The sequence below is a fragment of the Myotis yumanensis genome, unplaced genomic scaffold (assembly GCF_028538775.1).
Source record: "Myotis yumanensis isolate MYYU_CA2020_CCGP unplaced genomic scaffold, mMyoYum1.0.hap1 SCAF_16, whole genome shotgun sequence".
Lineage (NCBI taxonomy): Eukaryota > Metazoa > Chordata > Mammalia > Chiroptera > Vespertilionidae > Myotis > Myotis yumanensis.
Genome location: NW_027223767.1, coordinates 841,585 through 858,316, shown reverse-complemented (window position 1 = coordinate 858,316; position 16,732 = coordinate 841,585). Strand labels below are relative to the sequence as shown.

General features: G+C 53.4%; 1 protein-coding gene across 1 annotated transcript in view; it reads left to right on the top strand.

Moving 5' to 3' along the window:
• The first annotated feature begins 4,039 nt into the window (after positions 1-4,039).
• TNFRSF13B (TNF receptor superfamily member 13B) overlaps positions 4,040-16,732 on the top strand; it is a 32,609-nt gene continuing 19,916 nt past the window's right edge. The window contains 4 exon segments of the mRNA XM_070394517.1: positions 4,040-4,133; positions 5,601-5,659; positions 5,661-5,736; positions 11,004-11,249. Coding sequence (XP_070250618.1) covers positions 4,040-4,133; positions 5,601-5,659; positions 5,661-5,736; positions 11,004-11,249 — 475 coding nt within the window.

Sequence of the window (16,732 nt, the reverse complement as noted above, 5' to 3'; positions counted from 1 at the left end):
GGTATGTGAGTGTGTGTGTGGGCATGTGTGTATATGTGAGTGTGTGTATGTGAGTGTGTGAGCATGTGTGTGTATGTGAGTGTGTGTGTGAGCGTGTGTGTGTGTGTGTGTGTGTGTGAGAGAGAGAGAGAGAGAGAGAACACGCGTACACTTACACTTAGGAGGAAGGTGAGGTCAAACAGGTGAGGCCACGCTGTCCAGGCCACACAGCACAAGGCCCCCTATGACAGACGCCCTGTGGGACACCAGCCCCAGGACCCAGGGAGGAAACCCACCGGCGCGGCCCCTCTTGGTCCCCCAACCTACGGGCCCACTGCCGGGGGCACTGGCCGAGCCTTGAGCTGAGCAGCTCCCCGAGTCTCCACAACCCACAGGCTCCCTCTTTCACAGCCGCTCCTCCACCCCTTGTTCCCAGGTTGGAAACACTGGGAGCCCAAGACTGAATGTGAGGACAGGAAATGGAGGGCGCAGGTTGTGATGAAAGGAGGGGGAGGTGAGGAGAGTCAGCCATGCCCCGGGGCTGCTCACGGGAGGTGCCTGGTGCAGCCGCGTGGCCCACCTGCCACCGTGCAGACCCCACCTGCCACCGTGCAGACCCCACCTGCCAGAGGAAGGCCCCGGTGGTGTGGCCTCTCGCACCCGCCTCCTCCAGCTCCCACCTCAGGGCGGTGTCTGCCCCTGAACCTGGCCTGCGCCCCTACTGGAATCCAACCGTGACCTCCTGGCTCATAGGTTGGCACTCAGGCTCTTCTGCTTTCTTACAGTGTTTCTTTCTTTATTATGTAAAAGCACTTACACATTCATAGGTTACAACTTTCCCCCTTTTTGTAGAAAGGAAGGGAGGAAGGAGGGAGGGAGGGAGGGAGCAAGAGAGGGAGGGAGAGAGAGAAGGAGCTTATGAACCATGCTGTTATAACAATACCTTGTTTTGTTTTTGCTTTCTTTCCACTTACTATATTTTAGAGTTCTTTCCATAGTAATATATAAAGAGCCTTCTTATTCCTTTTTTAAAAAAAATATGCACCTAAGGATATGTTTTTTATTGATTTTTAAAGAGAGAGGAAGGGGCAGAGAAAGAGAGAGAAAGAAACATTGATCGGTTGCCTCCAGTATGTGCCCGACTGGGAATCGAACCCAGAACCTAGCTATGTGCTGTGACCTGGAATCAAACCTGCAACCTTGTGGTGGACGGACGACCTCCAGCCACTGACCGCCGGCCAGGCCGCCCCTCCCCCAGCTGCGGAGCACCCAGTGCGTGAGCTTCCTGCCGGCTCCTCATCGGCCCACTGACGGGCGCGGGGCTGTTTCCAACTGTGCGCTTCCCCGGTGTTTCTGCCGTGACTGTCATGTGCGCCGGGGTGAGCCCAGCATCGGACCCTGTGTTCCTGGGTGAATCCAGCAGGAACGGTGGCCGGTGCTGCCAGTGGCCTTCCGGGGGCTCCCCGCTTCCTCTCCTGGGGGAGGGCACCGGTGTTGTCCAGTCCAGGCGTCTCACGCTGGCCTCCTTGTCTGTGAACTGTCTGTCCGTCCGGTGCCGCTGCCCGATTTTCTGTCGGCGGCTGGTCTTCTCCCTTCTGTTCGGCGTTCAGCTATGATTGCAAATGTCTTGTTCCCGCTTTTCATTTCTCTGGGCTTTCTCTAAGGTGTTTTACATCAGGCAGAAGTTTTTTGTGTTTATTTTATCAATCCTTTCTTTTATAGATTTTGGGTTTGTGTCATAAATAACTTTATCCTTTTTCATGTGTGAGTCTACAGGCTGTTTGTAAGTAGGAGACAATTATTTTCCGTGCTGGTTTCCGGCCCACTCTGTCCGTATCAAGAATCCTGTCCCCTAAGTTTTGAAAGCAGAAGCCAGGCCCAACTGGTGTGGCTCAGTGATAGACCGTCAGCCCACGGACTGAAGGGTCCCGGGCTCGATTCCGGTCAAGGGCTTGCAACACCGTTGCAGGCTCCATCCCCGGCGCCCAGGTTGGGGCGTGTGCAGGAGGCAACCAATCGATGTGTCTCTATTACATCAATGCTTCTCTGTCTCTCTGCCCCCCCCCACCCCCCCCCCACCCCCCCCCCCCCCCCCCCCCGCTTCCACTCTCTCTGGAAATCAATGGAAAAATACCCTCAGGTGAGCCCTCCAGGACAGCCCTCCCTCAGCTCTATGTGAATAAAGGACATGTGAGCTGGGAGGGAGCAGAATAAAACGCCAATGTCACCCCGGCCCCGCCACCATACACAGTGCCAGGACCATGGCTGCTTCCTGTCCCCGGTCTCACCGAGGACCACGGTGTGCAAGGCGCTCGGTCATTTGTGAACATGGACCCAGGACCTGCTCTGCGTCTGGTGCAGGGAAGGCTGGATTCAGAGATGAATGAGACAACAGAAGGAGGCAGAAGGGCTCCACCCTCAGATGTCAAATTATAAGACAGGAAACACCACGGGGGCGTCGAGGTACTCAGGCCCCACAACCACCCGGAAAGGCCCTGGGAGACAGCTCAGGGGAGAGCAGCTGACACGCAGATTCACAGATTCGGTGCTTGAGCTACAAGCTGAGGCCTGGGAGCAGCTCCCAGGCCTGGGCACTAGCCTGAGGCATCCCCATGGTTATCAGTGACGGCTTCACCCACATCAGAGTCACACCCACCGGCTGGCAGCCACGTCTCGGGCGGTGGCAGCTCAAGCGCACGCCCATCCTTGAGAGCCGTTCTCTGCGAAGGCGCTTCTGGCCAGGCAGCCCCCCAGGAGGTGGTGGTGCGAGGCGGGCCTTCCCCACGTCCGCACCGGCTGCCGCTGAACCGTGGAAACAGGCAAAAATCACACCCGGCAGAAAACTGAGAAAGTGACTTAACTGGTTCTCCCAAGACCTGGTTTAGTTCTGACTGTAGATCCGGCGGGGGGGGGGGGGGGGGGGGCGGGGGGGCACCACCCCGAGGGTCTCTGGAAGTCCACCTGGGCTGGTGGGGGCTGGTGGGGCAGGGCTCAGAGCTATTTTCAATATTTCAAAAAAGCCTGGAGAGAAATCATATATAACCAGCTGAAACGAAAAGCCACCTTCTTCTCTTCCTTCTTCTTCCCCTCCTCTCCCTCCCCCTCCTCCTCCTCCTTCCTTACAATGAACAAACCACGGCTGTTCGGCCATTGTCAACCTCTTGTTCTCACTCCGTTTGTGAAAAGACTGGTGAGCGCTCCCTCCGGCCTGGAAGCTCTTCGAATTTGGGAGCTAATATCCTTCACATCTGTTTTCTCAGCATTCCCATCAGGCAACCTTTGGACCTCTTGAAGTTATTCCATAACTTTTTAAATCTCTTCTCCCCCTGTTTTCTGGGAAATTTCTTCAATTACATCTTACAATCCTGATGTTTATTCTGAGCATCATATTTTTAAATGTCTAGTAATTCTTATTTTTTCTGTGCATGTTCTTCTGTTAAAATGGTGCCCGTTCTTTTCCACGGGTGAGAAGTCCCTGGTCCTCCAAGGACGTCCTGTGGCTGCGCGGTCCTGTGCCCCGCTGCGCCCGCGGGTCTGCGCCTCCCGCTCCTCCAGGAAGAGGCGCTGGAGCCGGTGACCTGGGCTCGGTCCGGCCGGCGCAGGCGGCATGGCCGCCCGCGGGGGCTCTGGGTGGGCGCACGGGCTGCGCAGGAGGAAGCTTCGCTCTGGGGGTCACGCAGCCGCGCGGGCTTTTCCTGGGGTCCGCGTTCCGAGCAGCGTCGCGGGGAAGAAGCCTTTCTAAGCCCGACCGCCACCGCCCTCGCCGCGGCGGAGGGGCCTCACTGCCGGCCTCCGCGGGTCCGAGGAGACCCTGCCCTTCTGCCTGGTGGGCAGGGCCAGGCGGGCCGGGAACGAACCCTGAGTGTGAGTTAACCAAGACCCGTCCGGCTTGGCCGCCCGCTGCCCGCGGTCAGAGGAGCTGGGTGCCTCCCGCGCCAGAAGCTCGGGCTCCGTGGCTCCCGTCAGTGCCCCCCGCCCCCCCCCCGTCCCCCCCACACCCCCGGGCATCGGAGTGGAGATGGGCCGCAGCGCCGTGTCCAGGCCGTCGTTTCACTGAACGATGGTCCCCGCGCGCAAAGGCCGAGCCTCGGCCGCGCAGACCGACCTGGAGCAGAAGGCGCTTTCTTTAATGGAGCGACGAGCGGCCTCAGACGGTGAGAGACCACATGCACTCCGCCGTTGTAACGCGTGGTTATGGTGGTTCCGTTTCACTAGTTACTGCTGTTGGCCCCTCCGGTGCCTAACGTGTAAGTTAAACCCTCGCCACAGGGGTGCGCGGGGGGAGCCGGCACCATGGGCTGGTGCGCTCTGGGGTCTCAGGCGCCCACGGAGGGTCTTGGAATGTGTCCCCCACAGGAAAAGGGGGGCTCCGCACACACAGGACCAGTTCATAAAGCTGGTTCATAAAGTTTATGTTACACATCACACTGCATGTGCCATAGCTCAGTGAAGAGGGAAAAGAGGGAGCCGTCTCTACTGAGTGCTGCTGTGCTCATCTCTCCATTTCCTCCCGGGACGAGGGCCTGGACCCAGCAGTGGGGAAATGCTCAGTCAATGGGGAGAAAGTATCGAATAATCACACCCCTGCAGGGCAGAGCCGTGTGCAGAGGGTGTCTCCCCGGGAGGGAGAGTCAGAAAGGCTGCTCTGAAGAAAGGAAACAGAACCCAAAGGAGGAGGAGGGAGTCCACCCGAGGGGAGGGCGAGGGTATCGCACGCGCAGCTCAGCATGTGCAAGGGTCCTGTGGTGGCCCTGACCAGTGTGCTCAGTGGTTAGAGCGTGGGCCCTAATCCTGTGAGCACAGGAGGTCTCGGGTTCAATTCCCAGTCAAGGGCACCTACCTGGATTGCAGGTTCGATCCCTGTCCCCCATCAGGGCATGTGCGGGAGGCAAACAATCAATGTGTCTCTCTTACATCAATGTTTCTCTCTCTCTCTCTCTCTCCACCTCCCGTCCCTCCCTCCCTTCCACTCTCTCTAAGTCAATGGGAAAGATATCCTCTGGTGAGGATTAACAACAAAAAGATCCCGGGGGAGGAAGAGGAATGGTACATTGAAAAGGGCAGATGCCCGGGCCCTGGCCGTGGGGCTCAGTTGGTTGGGCATTGTCCTGTGCACCAGAAGGTTGTGGGTTCGATTTCCTGTCAAGGCACATACCTAGACTGTGGGTGGGATCCCTAGTTGGAGCTCATGTAGCAGGCAACCAATCTTTCTTTCTCCCCTCCTTCCTCTCTCCCCTCCTTCCTCTCTCCCCTCCTTCCTCTCTCCCCTCCTTCCTCTCTCCCCTCCTTCCTCTCTCCCCTCCTTCCTCTCTCCCCTCCTTCCTCTCTCCCCTCCTTCCTCTCTCCCCTCTTTCCTCTCTCCCCTCCTTCCTCTCTCTTAAAAACAATTTAAATTAAAGAGGGCAGAGAGCAGTGTCAAGCAGGACACAGCCTGATGCCTGGGAGGAGGCCCAGCTCGGCTTTCCACAGGCCAGGAAGCTCAGGCCGAGGGGCTGCCCCAGGCCCACAGGATGGCAGCTGGGTTGAGCCAGTCTTGTCTGGTTCCCCTTCTGCTCACGGAGCAGAGCCTGGGTCCCGACCACCAGCCGGGTGCCGCTGCCCACTCGCTCCCCGCCTCTTAGCTCCACAGGCCCTGCGGACGGCGGCCATGAGGCCTTGCCCCGAGGAGCGGTACTGGGACCCCCCTGCTGAACGGCTGCGTCTCCTGCAGACCCATCTGCAGCCATCAGGTTCCACGGGCCTGCACCGCCTTCTGCAGTGAGTTCTGGGCCTGAGCCGCGGGGGTGGTGGGACCCCTCTCACCGGCCTGTAGCCCCTCTGGCCCCACTGCACTGGGTGCCTGAGGGGGTTGGTGAGGATTTCATGTGACACCCCTTCGCGCCCGTCTGCTCTGCAGTTTCCTGAACGTGCTGGGTCCTTTCCTGCCTCCGGCCTTTGCACATGTTGCATCTTCTGCATGAAAAGCCTTTCTCCTTCTCCCTCCTGTGGCTCCCTCCTACCGGCCTGCAGGGCTCGGCCCAGTGGCAGGTCTGCTCTGACTGCCCATGGGAATCAGGCCGCTGTCCTTCTCTGGTCTTCCTTTCCTCTGAAAGTTTCATTATAGAGATGGCCACACAGAGGCACAGCACTAGCAAACCGTCAGCCGCTCTCAGTGGCCGCCTTTTCACTCCCCAAACAACTGTTTACGTCTGTATTTTAAACCAAACCCAATCATATCACTTACCTGTAAATGCTAGGGCAGTGACGGCGAACCTATGACATGTGTGTCAGAGGTGACACTCGAACTCATTTTTTTGGTTGATTTTTCTTTGTTAAATGGCATTTAAATATATAAAATAAATATCAAAAATATAAGTCTTTGTTTTACTATGGTTACAAATATCAAAAAATTTCTATATGTGACACGGCACCAGAGTTAAGTTAGGGTTTTTCAAAATGCTGACACGCCGAGCTCAAAAGGTTCGCCATCACTGTACTAGAGCATGAATCCCTAACATATAGATAGGCCTTTAAAATAGACCTCAGGCCTGGCTGGTTTGGCTCCGTGGATAGAGCGTCAGCCTGTGGACTGAAGGGTCCCGGGTTCAATTCTGGTCAAGGGCACATGCCTGATTGTGGGCTCAATCCCCAGTAGTGGATGTGCAGGAGGCAGTGGATCAATGATTCTCATCATTGATGTTTCTATCTCTCTCTCCTTCTCCCTTCCTCTCTGAAATCAATAAAAATATATTTTAAAATAATATTCTATATATATAAAAGGCTAAGCAACCATCCGACCAGCTGGTAGGTATGACGCACACTGACCACCAGAGGGCAGACACTCAACACAGGAGTGGTTCTCGGGTGACACACCCTGGAACCAGAGAGGAGGGAGCCTGATTCTGGGGCATCAGCTGAGAACTGCCCTCTCACAACCCAGGGCCCCCTGGGGGTCAGAGCCGGTTTCAGCCCGATGCCCGCAGGCCAGGCCGAGGGACCTCGCCCGCCGGAGGGACCCCGCTCTCTCCGCAGACGTCCTTTGAGCTGCAGCACTACCTCAGGGGCAGCCGGCCAGGGAGGGACCACGGGAGGTTGGCTCCAGGGTGTGTCCAGCCCCACTGGCCACCTTTTAATTAATTTCCTTTCAATGTGCACAAATCAGTGCACCTGGGCACTAGTAAATAAATAAAATAGGACCTCGGTATCTTGTCCCCCCCAGCAATAATCCATTAATATTGTCTGTACTCGGCCATGTTCGGTTTTCTCTGGTTGTCCTGACAAATGCATTTTGCTTGCTGCTCTTTTTCATAACTTGCTCTTTTCCGTGACGGAACTCACCACAACTTGTATTATGTCCTTTTATGTGCGTTTGTTTCCTGTCTGTTTCAACCTCCACACTGTGAGCTCCTTTCCTTGGCTGAACTTAGCACAGTGCCTGACACATAGTAAGTGCTTCAGAAACACTTGTTGAGTGGAGCTCAGAGCGGCTTAGTGACTTGCCCAGATCACACAGCATAATAGTGGGAAAGCCAGGAAGTGAGCCAGAACCCTCTGACTCTAAAACCATGACTGCTAACCCTGTCCGTTAACTAAGTAGAACATTCATCCTGTTGTTGCGTGAGTATTCACGGAACTATCCAGCCCCTTTAAAAGGCGAGTTTCACATGACCCACAGCAGGTCATCATCTCATGGAGAAATGACTGCATTTGAAGGCACAGAGAGAAAGTGCCAGAAGACGCCGCATTTGGGAGAAACCAGCTCAGCTGATGGGGTGGGGCAGGGACGTGTTCTTGGGGGAAGTGCCCCCTGAAATGGGTTGTTAAGAGTTTGTAGATGTGGAAGTCAGAGGAGGGGGAACGGGACTCCTGGCGGAGCACATGTGGGGGCAAAGGCACATGGGAGACACCATGGGGAAGACCAGGCCCCGGGGGAGGCCGGGAGGTCAGGCATGAGGGGCTGGTGGTGCCGGAGCTCGGGCACCACTGCGTCAGCCACACCAGGTTCCTGAGAGAGAAGGGGGGTCACTGAGCCCCAGAGATTGCCAGCGGGCTGGCTCCGTGCCCCCAGTGCGGCACAGTGCTCCCGGGCCGGGCAGGGCGGCCGCTGGGACTCTCAGGCCACCTGAGCCTCCGTGGGACCCAGTGTCACCACCTTCCTGGCCTTTCCTTTCCTCTGTCAAGGCTGAAGAGCAGATGATTATCCTACCTAACCCTCCCCTTAGCTGAGCACGTGTGTATAATGTGTCTGCCGCATTCAAATCCTCGCAGCAGCCTTTAAAAGTCAGCATTACTACCATTCCTCTCGGAAATGAGGAGCTGAGGCAGGTTTGGTTAAGATCCCACAACCTGCCAGCAGTGGAACTTGGCCTTGAGGTCTGCGCCGTCTTGGCTGCCTCCGGAGTGTGCCCTCAGACCCTCCTGTGGGCGCGGCTGCCCAGACAGGCCCTCCTGCAGCCACAGCGGAGGCTGCGGGCAGTGGAGGCCTCCGCGTGGGGGTGAGCAGCCTTCCCGCTTGGCCTCTGCCCTGGGCCTCCCTGCGGGGCTCCTGTGGTTCCCAGGCATCAGACAGGAGACACGTCCGTGCTCTGAGCTTCCCGCCTTCCTCCCAGCCTCCTCCCCCTGGTGCTGGCGGCCCTCTCCACCCTGTGTTGACATAAAATATGTCTTCCTTGCGAGGCTCTGTCGGAGACAGACAGCGGGGCAGTTCTCCCGCGACAGAGGGAGGCGCCAGGAGAGGCTGCGGGCGAGTCAGGATGAGTCTCTAAGGCAGAAGCGGGGCCACACAGCGTCACACAGGACAGTCCCCCCGGCGGGTCCGTGCAGGCAGGCAGCGCCCACTGGCTGGTGAGCGGGCACATCTTCCCGCACAGCAGCCCCCGTCCCTGCACCCTCACCCGTCCCTGCACCCACACCCGCCCCTGCACCCTCACCCGCCCCTGCACCCTCACCCGCCCCTGCACCCTCACCCGCCCCTGCACCCTCACCCGTCCCTGCACCCTCACCCGCCCCTGCACCCTCACCCGCCCCTGCACCCTCACCCGCCCCTGCACCCACACCCGCCCCTGCACCCACACCCGCCCCTGCACCCTCACCCGCCCCTGCACCCTCACCCGTCCCTGCACCCACACCCACCCCTGCACCCACACCCGCCCCTGCACCCACACCCACCCCTGCACCCTCACCCGCCCCTGCACCCTCACCCGTCCCTGCACCCTCACCCGCCCCTGCACCCTCACCCGCCCCTGCACCCTCACCCGTCCCTGCACCCACAGCCGCCCCTGCACCCTCACCCGCCCCTGCACCCTCACCCGTCCCTGCACCCACACCCGCCCCTGCACCCTCACCCGCCCCTGCACCCTCACCCGTCCCTGCACCCTCACCCGCCCCTGCACCCTCACCCGCCCCTGCACCCTCACCCGTCCCTGCACCCACAGCCGCCCCTGCACCCTCACCCGCCCCTGCACCCTCACCCGCCCCTGCACCCTCACCCGCCCCTGCACCCTCACCCGTCCCTGCACCCACAGCCGCCCCTGCACCCTCACCCGCCCCTGCACCCTCACCCGTCCCTGCACCCTCACCCGCCCCTGCACCCTCACCCGTCCCTGCACCCTCACCCGCCCCTGCACCCTCACCCGCCCCTGCACCCACACCCGCCCCTGCACCCTCACCCGCCCCTGCACCCTCACCCGCCCCTGCACCCACACCCGCCCCTGCACCCTCACCCGCCCCTGCACCCTCACCCGTCCCTGCACCCTCACCCGCCCCTGCACCCTCACCCGTCCCTGCACCCACACCCGCCCCTGCACCCTCACCCGTCCCTGCACCCACACCCTCCCCTGCACCCACAGCCGCCCCTGCACCCTCACCCGTCCCTGCACCCACACCCACCCCTGCACCCACACCCGCCCCTGCACCCACAGCCGCCCCTGCACCCACAGCTGCTATCTGAGCAGCGCTCACTGCTGCAGACTCACCGCCTCACATCAGAGCGGCACCTGAGCTCCGGCTCAGCAGCTTCTCCCGTCTCCCCTGCCCAGCACCCTGCCCAGCACCCTGCTGCTCCCTCTAGCTCACATGGTAACCGCCTCCTAACTCCTCTCCCAGCACACGGGCTGGCAGCATGGAGGCTACACGAGCTGTCTGTGAGCTCTCGGCCTCACATCGTGGCAGCACCAGCTCTCAGCTCCGCCTGAGCTCTCCTGTCTCCTGCTCGCATAGGAGCTGCCTCCTCTGTGCTGCCGCCTCTCTTCTGCGCGCTCTCGCCTCTGCTGTGCCCGCACACTGGCCCTAGCTACACGCTGGTGGCACCACCGACACAGGAGACGCCAGCTGCCCACGGGGACGTCCACCATGTCGGCCGCCGAGGGCACCGCGTCCCGTGTGTCCTTGCACCCGCTCCTGGGGTCTTGGCTTTGGACACCCGATAAGGCTCATGCTCAGAGCGGCCTGGGCCATCTGGGTATTGACAACAAGGCCTCTGTGCTCCCATTGGCCTTGACTATCCGGGGACCCTGGCGTGGTTCCCACAGGCTTGAAAAATGCAAGTAAAAACTTTAATGACTATAATGCATATAACTATGTAATTGTGTGTATACAATCTTTAAATTAGAATTTTTAAAAGAATAAAGTCAACACATATGTACGGAACCTAAAAACAAACAAACAAACAAATAAAAAAATAATGTGATGGTAGGACATTCCCCCCCAAACACTAAAACTTTAGTGACAATGTAATCACTACATTTCAATTTTAAGATACCTGAAAACCCTTACGTGTGTAGAAACCAGAGAGTGCACTTCTAAACCTTTAGGGAAAGAAGAAAGAACAACGAGAAGCAGAAACATGTAAAACTGGGTGTAAAGCCCGTCAGGATGGGTGTGGTCTGGCTGGAACGGGCCCAGAGTGCGGTCGGAGAAGGGCCATCGCATGGAACGGCTCTGGGGAGTTAGATTGTGATGTTTTTTCCTTTGATGCCCTTTGAGGCCCGACCCACAGTCCCCACAGGTCCCCGCCGCCCGGTAGCATCTCTGTTTCTGTCGCCCAGAGTCGCTGAGCTGCCACAAGGAGCAGGGCTGGTACTACGACCAGCTCCTGCGGGGCTGCATCAGCTGCGCCCCCATCTGCGGACATCACCCCACGCCGTGCGCTCACTTCTGTGAGAGCTTTCTCAGGAGCCGCGGGGCCCTCCGCCCAGCGCCCAGGAGGCAGAGGCCCGGGCAGGCCGAGACCAGAGCAGACGCCGCGGGGAGGTACCAGGGGTCCGAGCACAGAGGCCTGGAGGCAGGTCCAGGTAAGCCGCCCTCGTGGGTCCCGAGTGAGTGGGGGGCCGGGCACTGGACTAACGAGGGAGGGTCTTCCAGGGGGAGGTCAGAGGCCCAGGCAGATGGATAGAGGTCATCACAGGAGAAAAAAGGGAAAATCCAGGACGTACCCAGAAGCCCACGGGCAGGAAGGAAGCAGGAGAAGAAAAGACCTGAGCGTCCGAGGCTTTTCTAATTTCGAAAAAGTGACCGTGGGCATCCAGCCTTACACCCGCAGGCGTCCGGGGCAGTGGCCAGGCAGCCGCGTCCTCATGCCATGACCCCAGCCAGTCCAGTGGCCACAGGGCCCGTATCTAGTTACTGCAGTGCACTGGCACATGCCCACGCTGTGCCCCAGCCCGGAGTGCGTTCTCGCTGGAAACGTGTGCATCTTCATCCCTTCCCCTCGCCCCTCCCGTCGGGCAGCCATCGACGTGTTCTGTGTCCACGAGTTTGTTTCTGTTTTGTTTGTCCATTTGTTTTGTTTTTAGATCCCACATGTAGGTGAAACCACACAGTTTTTGTTTTGACATTTCACCGAGCAGAGCACTAGGTCCATCCATGGTGCTGCAAATGGCGAGATTCCCTTCTTCCTCCGGCTTCGGGGCATTCCGTTATGCGGCCGCCTCGCAGGCCCGGCTGCTGCCCTGGGGTGGCTGTTGCAAACTGCGCGGAACCGGGGCGCACGCAGGTTTTCAAATTGGTGTTTTGGGTTTCTTTGGATAAATACCGGAAGTGGAATTGCTGGGTCAGAAGGTATTTTATTTTTAATTTTTTAAAATAAATTCCATGCTGTTTTTCATAGTGGCTGCACCAATTCACAATCCCACCAGCACTGAGTGAGGGTTCCCTTTTCTCCCCATTTTTCACTAACACTTGTTTGTTGATTTACTGATGACAACCATTCTGAGAGGTATGAAGTCATATCTCACTGTGGTTTTAATTTGCATTTCCCTGGTAATTAGCCATGTTGAGCATTTCATATGTCTATTGGCCATCTGTGTGGCCTCTTAGGAGAAATGTCTCTAGCAGGTCCTCTGCCCGATTTTTAAAAATCAAATCGTGTGTGTGTGTGTGTGTGTGTGTGTGTGTGTTAGGTTGTATGAGTTTCTTATATATTTTGGTATTAACTCCTTATCAGACATATCAATCATTGGCTAATGTCTTATTCCATTCAGTAGGTTGTCTTTTCATTTTGTTAATGGTTTCCTTCACTGTGCAAAACTTTTTAGCTTGATGCAGTCCCATTTATTTATTTTTGCTTTGTTTCCCTTGCTCAAAAAGACATATCCAAAAATACATTACTAAGAGCAATGTCAGAGTGTACGCCTATGTTTTCTTCTAGGAGTTTTATGACTTGGGATCTTACATTTAAATCTTTAATCCACTTGAGTTTATTCTTGTAGATGGTGTAAGAAAATGTTTCCCTTTCATTCTTTGCGTATATCTTCAGTTTTCTCAAAACCACTGATTGAAGAGACTACCTTTACCCATCGTATATTCTCGCCTCCTTTGTCATAGATTATTGACAACATAGGTGTGGGTTTATATCTGGGCTCTCTATCCTGTTCCATTGATCTATGTGTCTATTTTTATGCCAGTACCATGCTGTTTTGATTATTGCAGCTTTGTAGTATAGTTTGGTCAGGTAGCATGATAGCTCAAACTTATTTCTTGTTTCTCAATATTGCTTTGGGTATTCAGGGTCTTTTGTGGTTCAATGTAAATTTTAGGCTTATTTGTTCTAGTTCTGTGAAATATACCATTGTTATTTTGATAGGGATTGCACTGAATCTATACATTGCTTGTGTAATATGCACATTTTAATGATGTTAATCCATGAGCACAGTATAAGCTTCCATTTACTTGTATCTTCAATTTATTTCTTCAATGTCTGATTGTTTTCTGAGTATAGATCTTTTACCATATTGATTAAATTTACTTCTAGGTATTTTATTCTTTTCGATGCAATTGTAAATGGGCTTGTTTTCTTTTTATTTTTTTTTATTTTATACTTTTTTTATTATTGCTTAAAGTATTACAAAGGGTATTACATATGGCTCCTTTTTCCCCCACCCTTGACAATCCCCTGGCCTCCCCTACCCCCCAGTGTCTTATGTCCATTGGTTATGCTTATTATATGCATGCATATAAGTCCTTCAGTTGATCTCTTACCCACCCCTTCTGCCCCCCAACCCTCCCCGGCCTTCCCGCTGCAGTTTGACAGTCTGTTTGAGGCAGCTCTGCCCCTGTATCTATTTTTGTTCATAAGTTTATAATGGTCTTTATTATCCATGAGTGAGTGAGATCATGTGGTGTTTTTCCTTCATTGACTGGCTTATTTCACTTAGCATAATGCTCTCCAGTTCCATCCATGCCGTTGCAAATGGTAAGAGTTCCTTCTTTTTTACAGCAGCATAGTATTCCATCATGTAGATGTACCACAGTTTTCTAATCCATTCATCTACTGATGGGCACTTAGGCTGTTTCCAGATCTTAGCTATGGTGAATTGTGCTGCTATGAACATATGGGTGCACATATCCTTTCTGATTGGTGTTTCTAGTTTCTTGGGATATATTCCTAGAAGTGGGATCACAGGGTCAAATGGGAGTTCCATTTTTAGTTTTTTGAGGAAACTCCATACTGTCTTCCATAGTGGCTGCACCAGTCTGCATTCCCACCAGCAGTGCACGAGTGTTCCTTTTTCTCCACATCCTCTCCAGCACTTGTCGTTTGTTGATTTGTTGATGATGGCCATTCTGACAGGTGTGAGATGGTACCTCATTGTTGTTTTGATTTGCATCTCTCGGATGATTAGTGACTTTGAGCATGTTTTCATATGTCTCTTGGCTTTCTGAATGTCCTCTTTTGAAAGGTGTCTATTTAGATCCTTTGCCCATTTTTTGATTGGGTTGTTTATCTTCCTTTTGTTAAGTTGTATGAGTTCCCTATAAATTTTGGAGATTAGGCCCTTATCAGATATGACATTGGCAAATATGTTTTCCCACGCAGTGGGCATTCTTGTTGTTTTGTTGATGGTTTCTTTTGCTGTGAAGAAGCTTTTTATTTTGATGTAGTCCCATTTGTTCATTTTCTCTTTAGTTTCAAGTGCCTGAGGAGCTGTATCAGTGAAGAAATTGCTTCGGCATATGTCTGAGATTTTGTTGCCTTTGGAATCTTCTAGAATTTTTATGGTTTCTCGTCATACATTTAAGTCCTTTATCCATTTTGAGTTTATTTTTGTGTATGGTGTAAGTTGGTGGTCTAGTTTCATTTTCTTGCATGTATCTGTCCAATTTTCCCAACATCATTTATTGAAGAGACTATCTTGACTCCATAGTATGTTCTTGCCTCCTTTGTCAAATATTAATTGAGCATATTGGTTGGGGCCGATTTCTGGGCTCTCTATTCTATTCCATTGATCTATATGTCTGTTCTTGTGCCAGTACCAGGCAGTTTTGAGAACAGTGGCTTTGTAATACATCTTGATATCTGGTATTGAGATCCCACCTACTTTGTTCTTCTTTCTCAGGGCTTGTTTTCTTAATTTCCCTTTCTGGTAGCTTGTTATTAGTGTATAAAAATGCAACTGGCCCAGCCAGTGTGGTTCAGTGGTTGAGCGTCAACCTATGAACCAGGAGGTCATGGTTCAATTCCAGTCAGGACACATGCCTGGGTTATGGGCTTGATTCCCCAGAAGGGGGTGTGCAGGAGGCAGCCAATCAATGATTCTCTCTTATCATTAATGTTTCCATCTCTCTCTCTCCCTCTCCCTTCCTCTCTGAAATCAATTTTAAAAAATTTTTTAATGCAACTGATTGCTCTAGCCAGTTTGCTAAGTGGTTAGAGCCTTGGCCCATGGACTGAAGGGTCAAGAGTTTTAAAAAATACAACCGACGCCTGGATGTTAATTTTGTATCCTGCTACTTTACTAAGCTCGTTGATCAGTTCTAACAGTTTTTGTTGTTGTCGTTGTTAATCCTCACCTGAAGACATTTCCCATTGATTCTCAGAGAGAGTGGAAGGGATTGGGAAAAACGGAGAGAGAAACATTGATATGAGAGAGACACACCCATTGGTTGCCTCCCATGTGTGCCCCGACCGGAGCTGGGGATGGAGCCTGCAGCCAAGTTACCTGGCCTTAACTAGAATCAAACCCGGGACCCTTCAGTTCACAGGCTGATGCTCTTTAGGGTTCTCTATATATTGTATCATGTCATCTGCAACTAATGACAGTTTCCCAATTCAGATGCCTTGTATTTCTTTTTCTTGTTTGATTGCTGTGAAATCAATAAGAATATATATTTTTAAAACTGCAAATGCTTCAGCTTTTCACCTTTGAGTATCATGTTGGCTTGTCATATGTGGCCTTTATTATGTTGAGGTATGTTTCCTCTATTCCCACTTGGCTGACAGTTTCCTTTTATAAATGAACTAGAGGCCTGGTGCACAAAATTCATACATGGGAGGCGGGGAGCCACAGCCTGGCCAGCACCCTCTCGCAATCTGGGACCCCTCAGGGGATGTCTGACTGCTGGTTTAGGCCATGGGATCGGGCCTAAACCAGCAGTCGGACATCCCTCTCACAATCCGGGACTGCTGGCTCCTAACTGCTCACCTGCCTATTGCCCCTAACCACTCTCCCTGCCTGCCTCATTGCCTCTAACCACTCGCCTGCCTGCCTGATCACCCCTAACCACTCGCCTGCCTGTCTGATCGCCCCTAACCACTTGCCTGCCTGTCTGATCGCCCCTAACCACCTCTGCCTCAGCCCCCACCACCGTGGCTTCGTCTGGAAGGACATCCAGAATGACGTCCAGAAGGTAGTTTGGCTGTCCGGCCTAATTAGCATATTACACTTTTATTATTATAGATGTTGGATTTTGACAGATACTTTTTCTGGATTTATTGATATGATTATATTATTTTTATCCTTCATTTTGTTTGGTGTATTACATTAATTGATTTGCAGATATTGAACTAAACTTGTATCCTAGGAATGAATCCCACTGGATAAATGATATATGATCTTTTTAATGTATTGTTGAATGTGGTTTGCTAATATTTTGTGAGGATTTTTGCATCTATGTTCATCAGGGTTATTGGCCTAAATTTTTCTTTTTTTGTAGTGTCTGTCTGGTTTTGATATCAGGGTAATGCTGATCTTGTACAATGCATTTGGGAGCCTTCTTTCCTCTTCAGTTTTTGGAATAGGCATCAAACTTGAGGCGAATAGGCATTCGTTCTTCTTTGAATGCTTGGTAAGATTCTCCTGTGAAGCCACCTGGTCCAGGGCTTCTGTTTGCTGGGAGATTTGGGATGCCTGAGTCGATGTCGTTGGTCTAAGTCTGTCTAGATTTTCTGTTTCTTCCTGATTCAGACTTGGAAGATTATATGTTTCTAAGAATTTATCCTACTATTCCAGTTTGTCAAATTTGTTGACAGGATTGCTCATAGTAATTTTCTTGTATT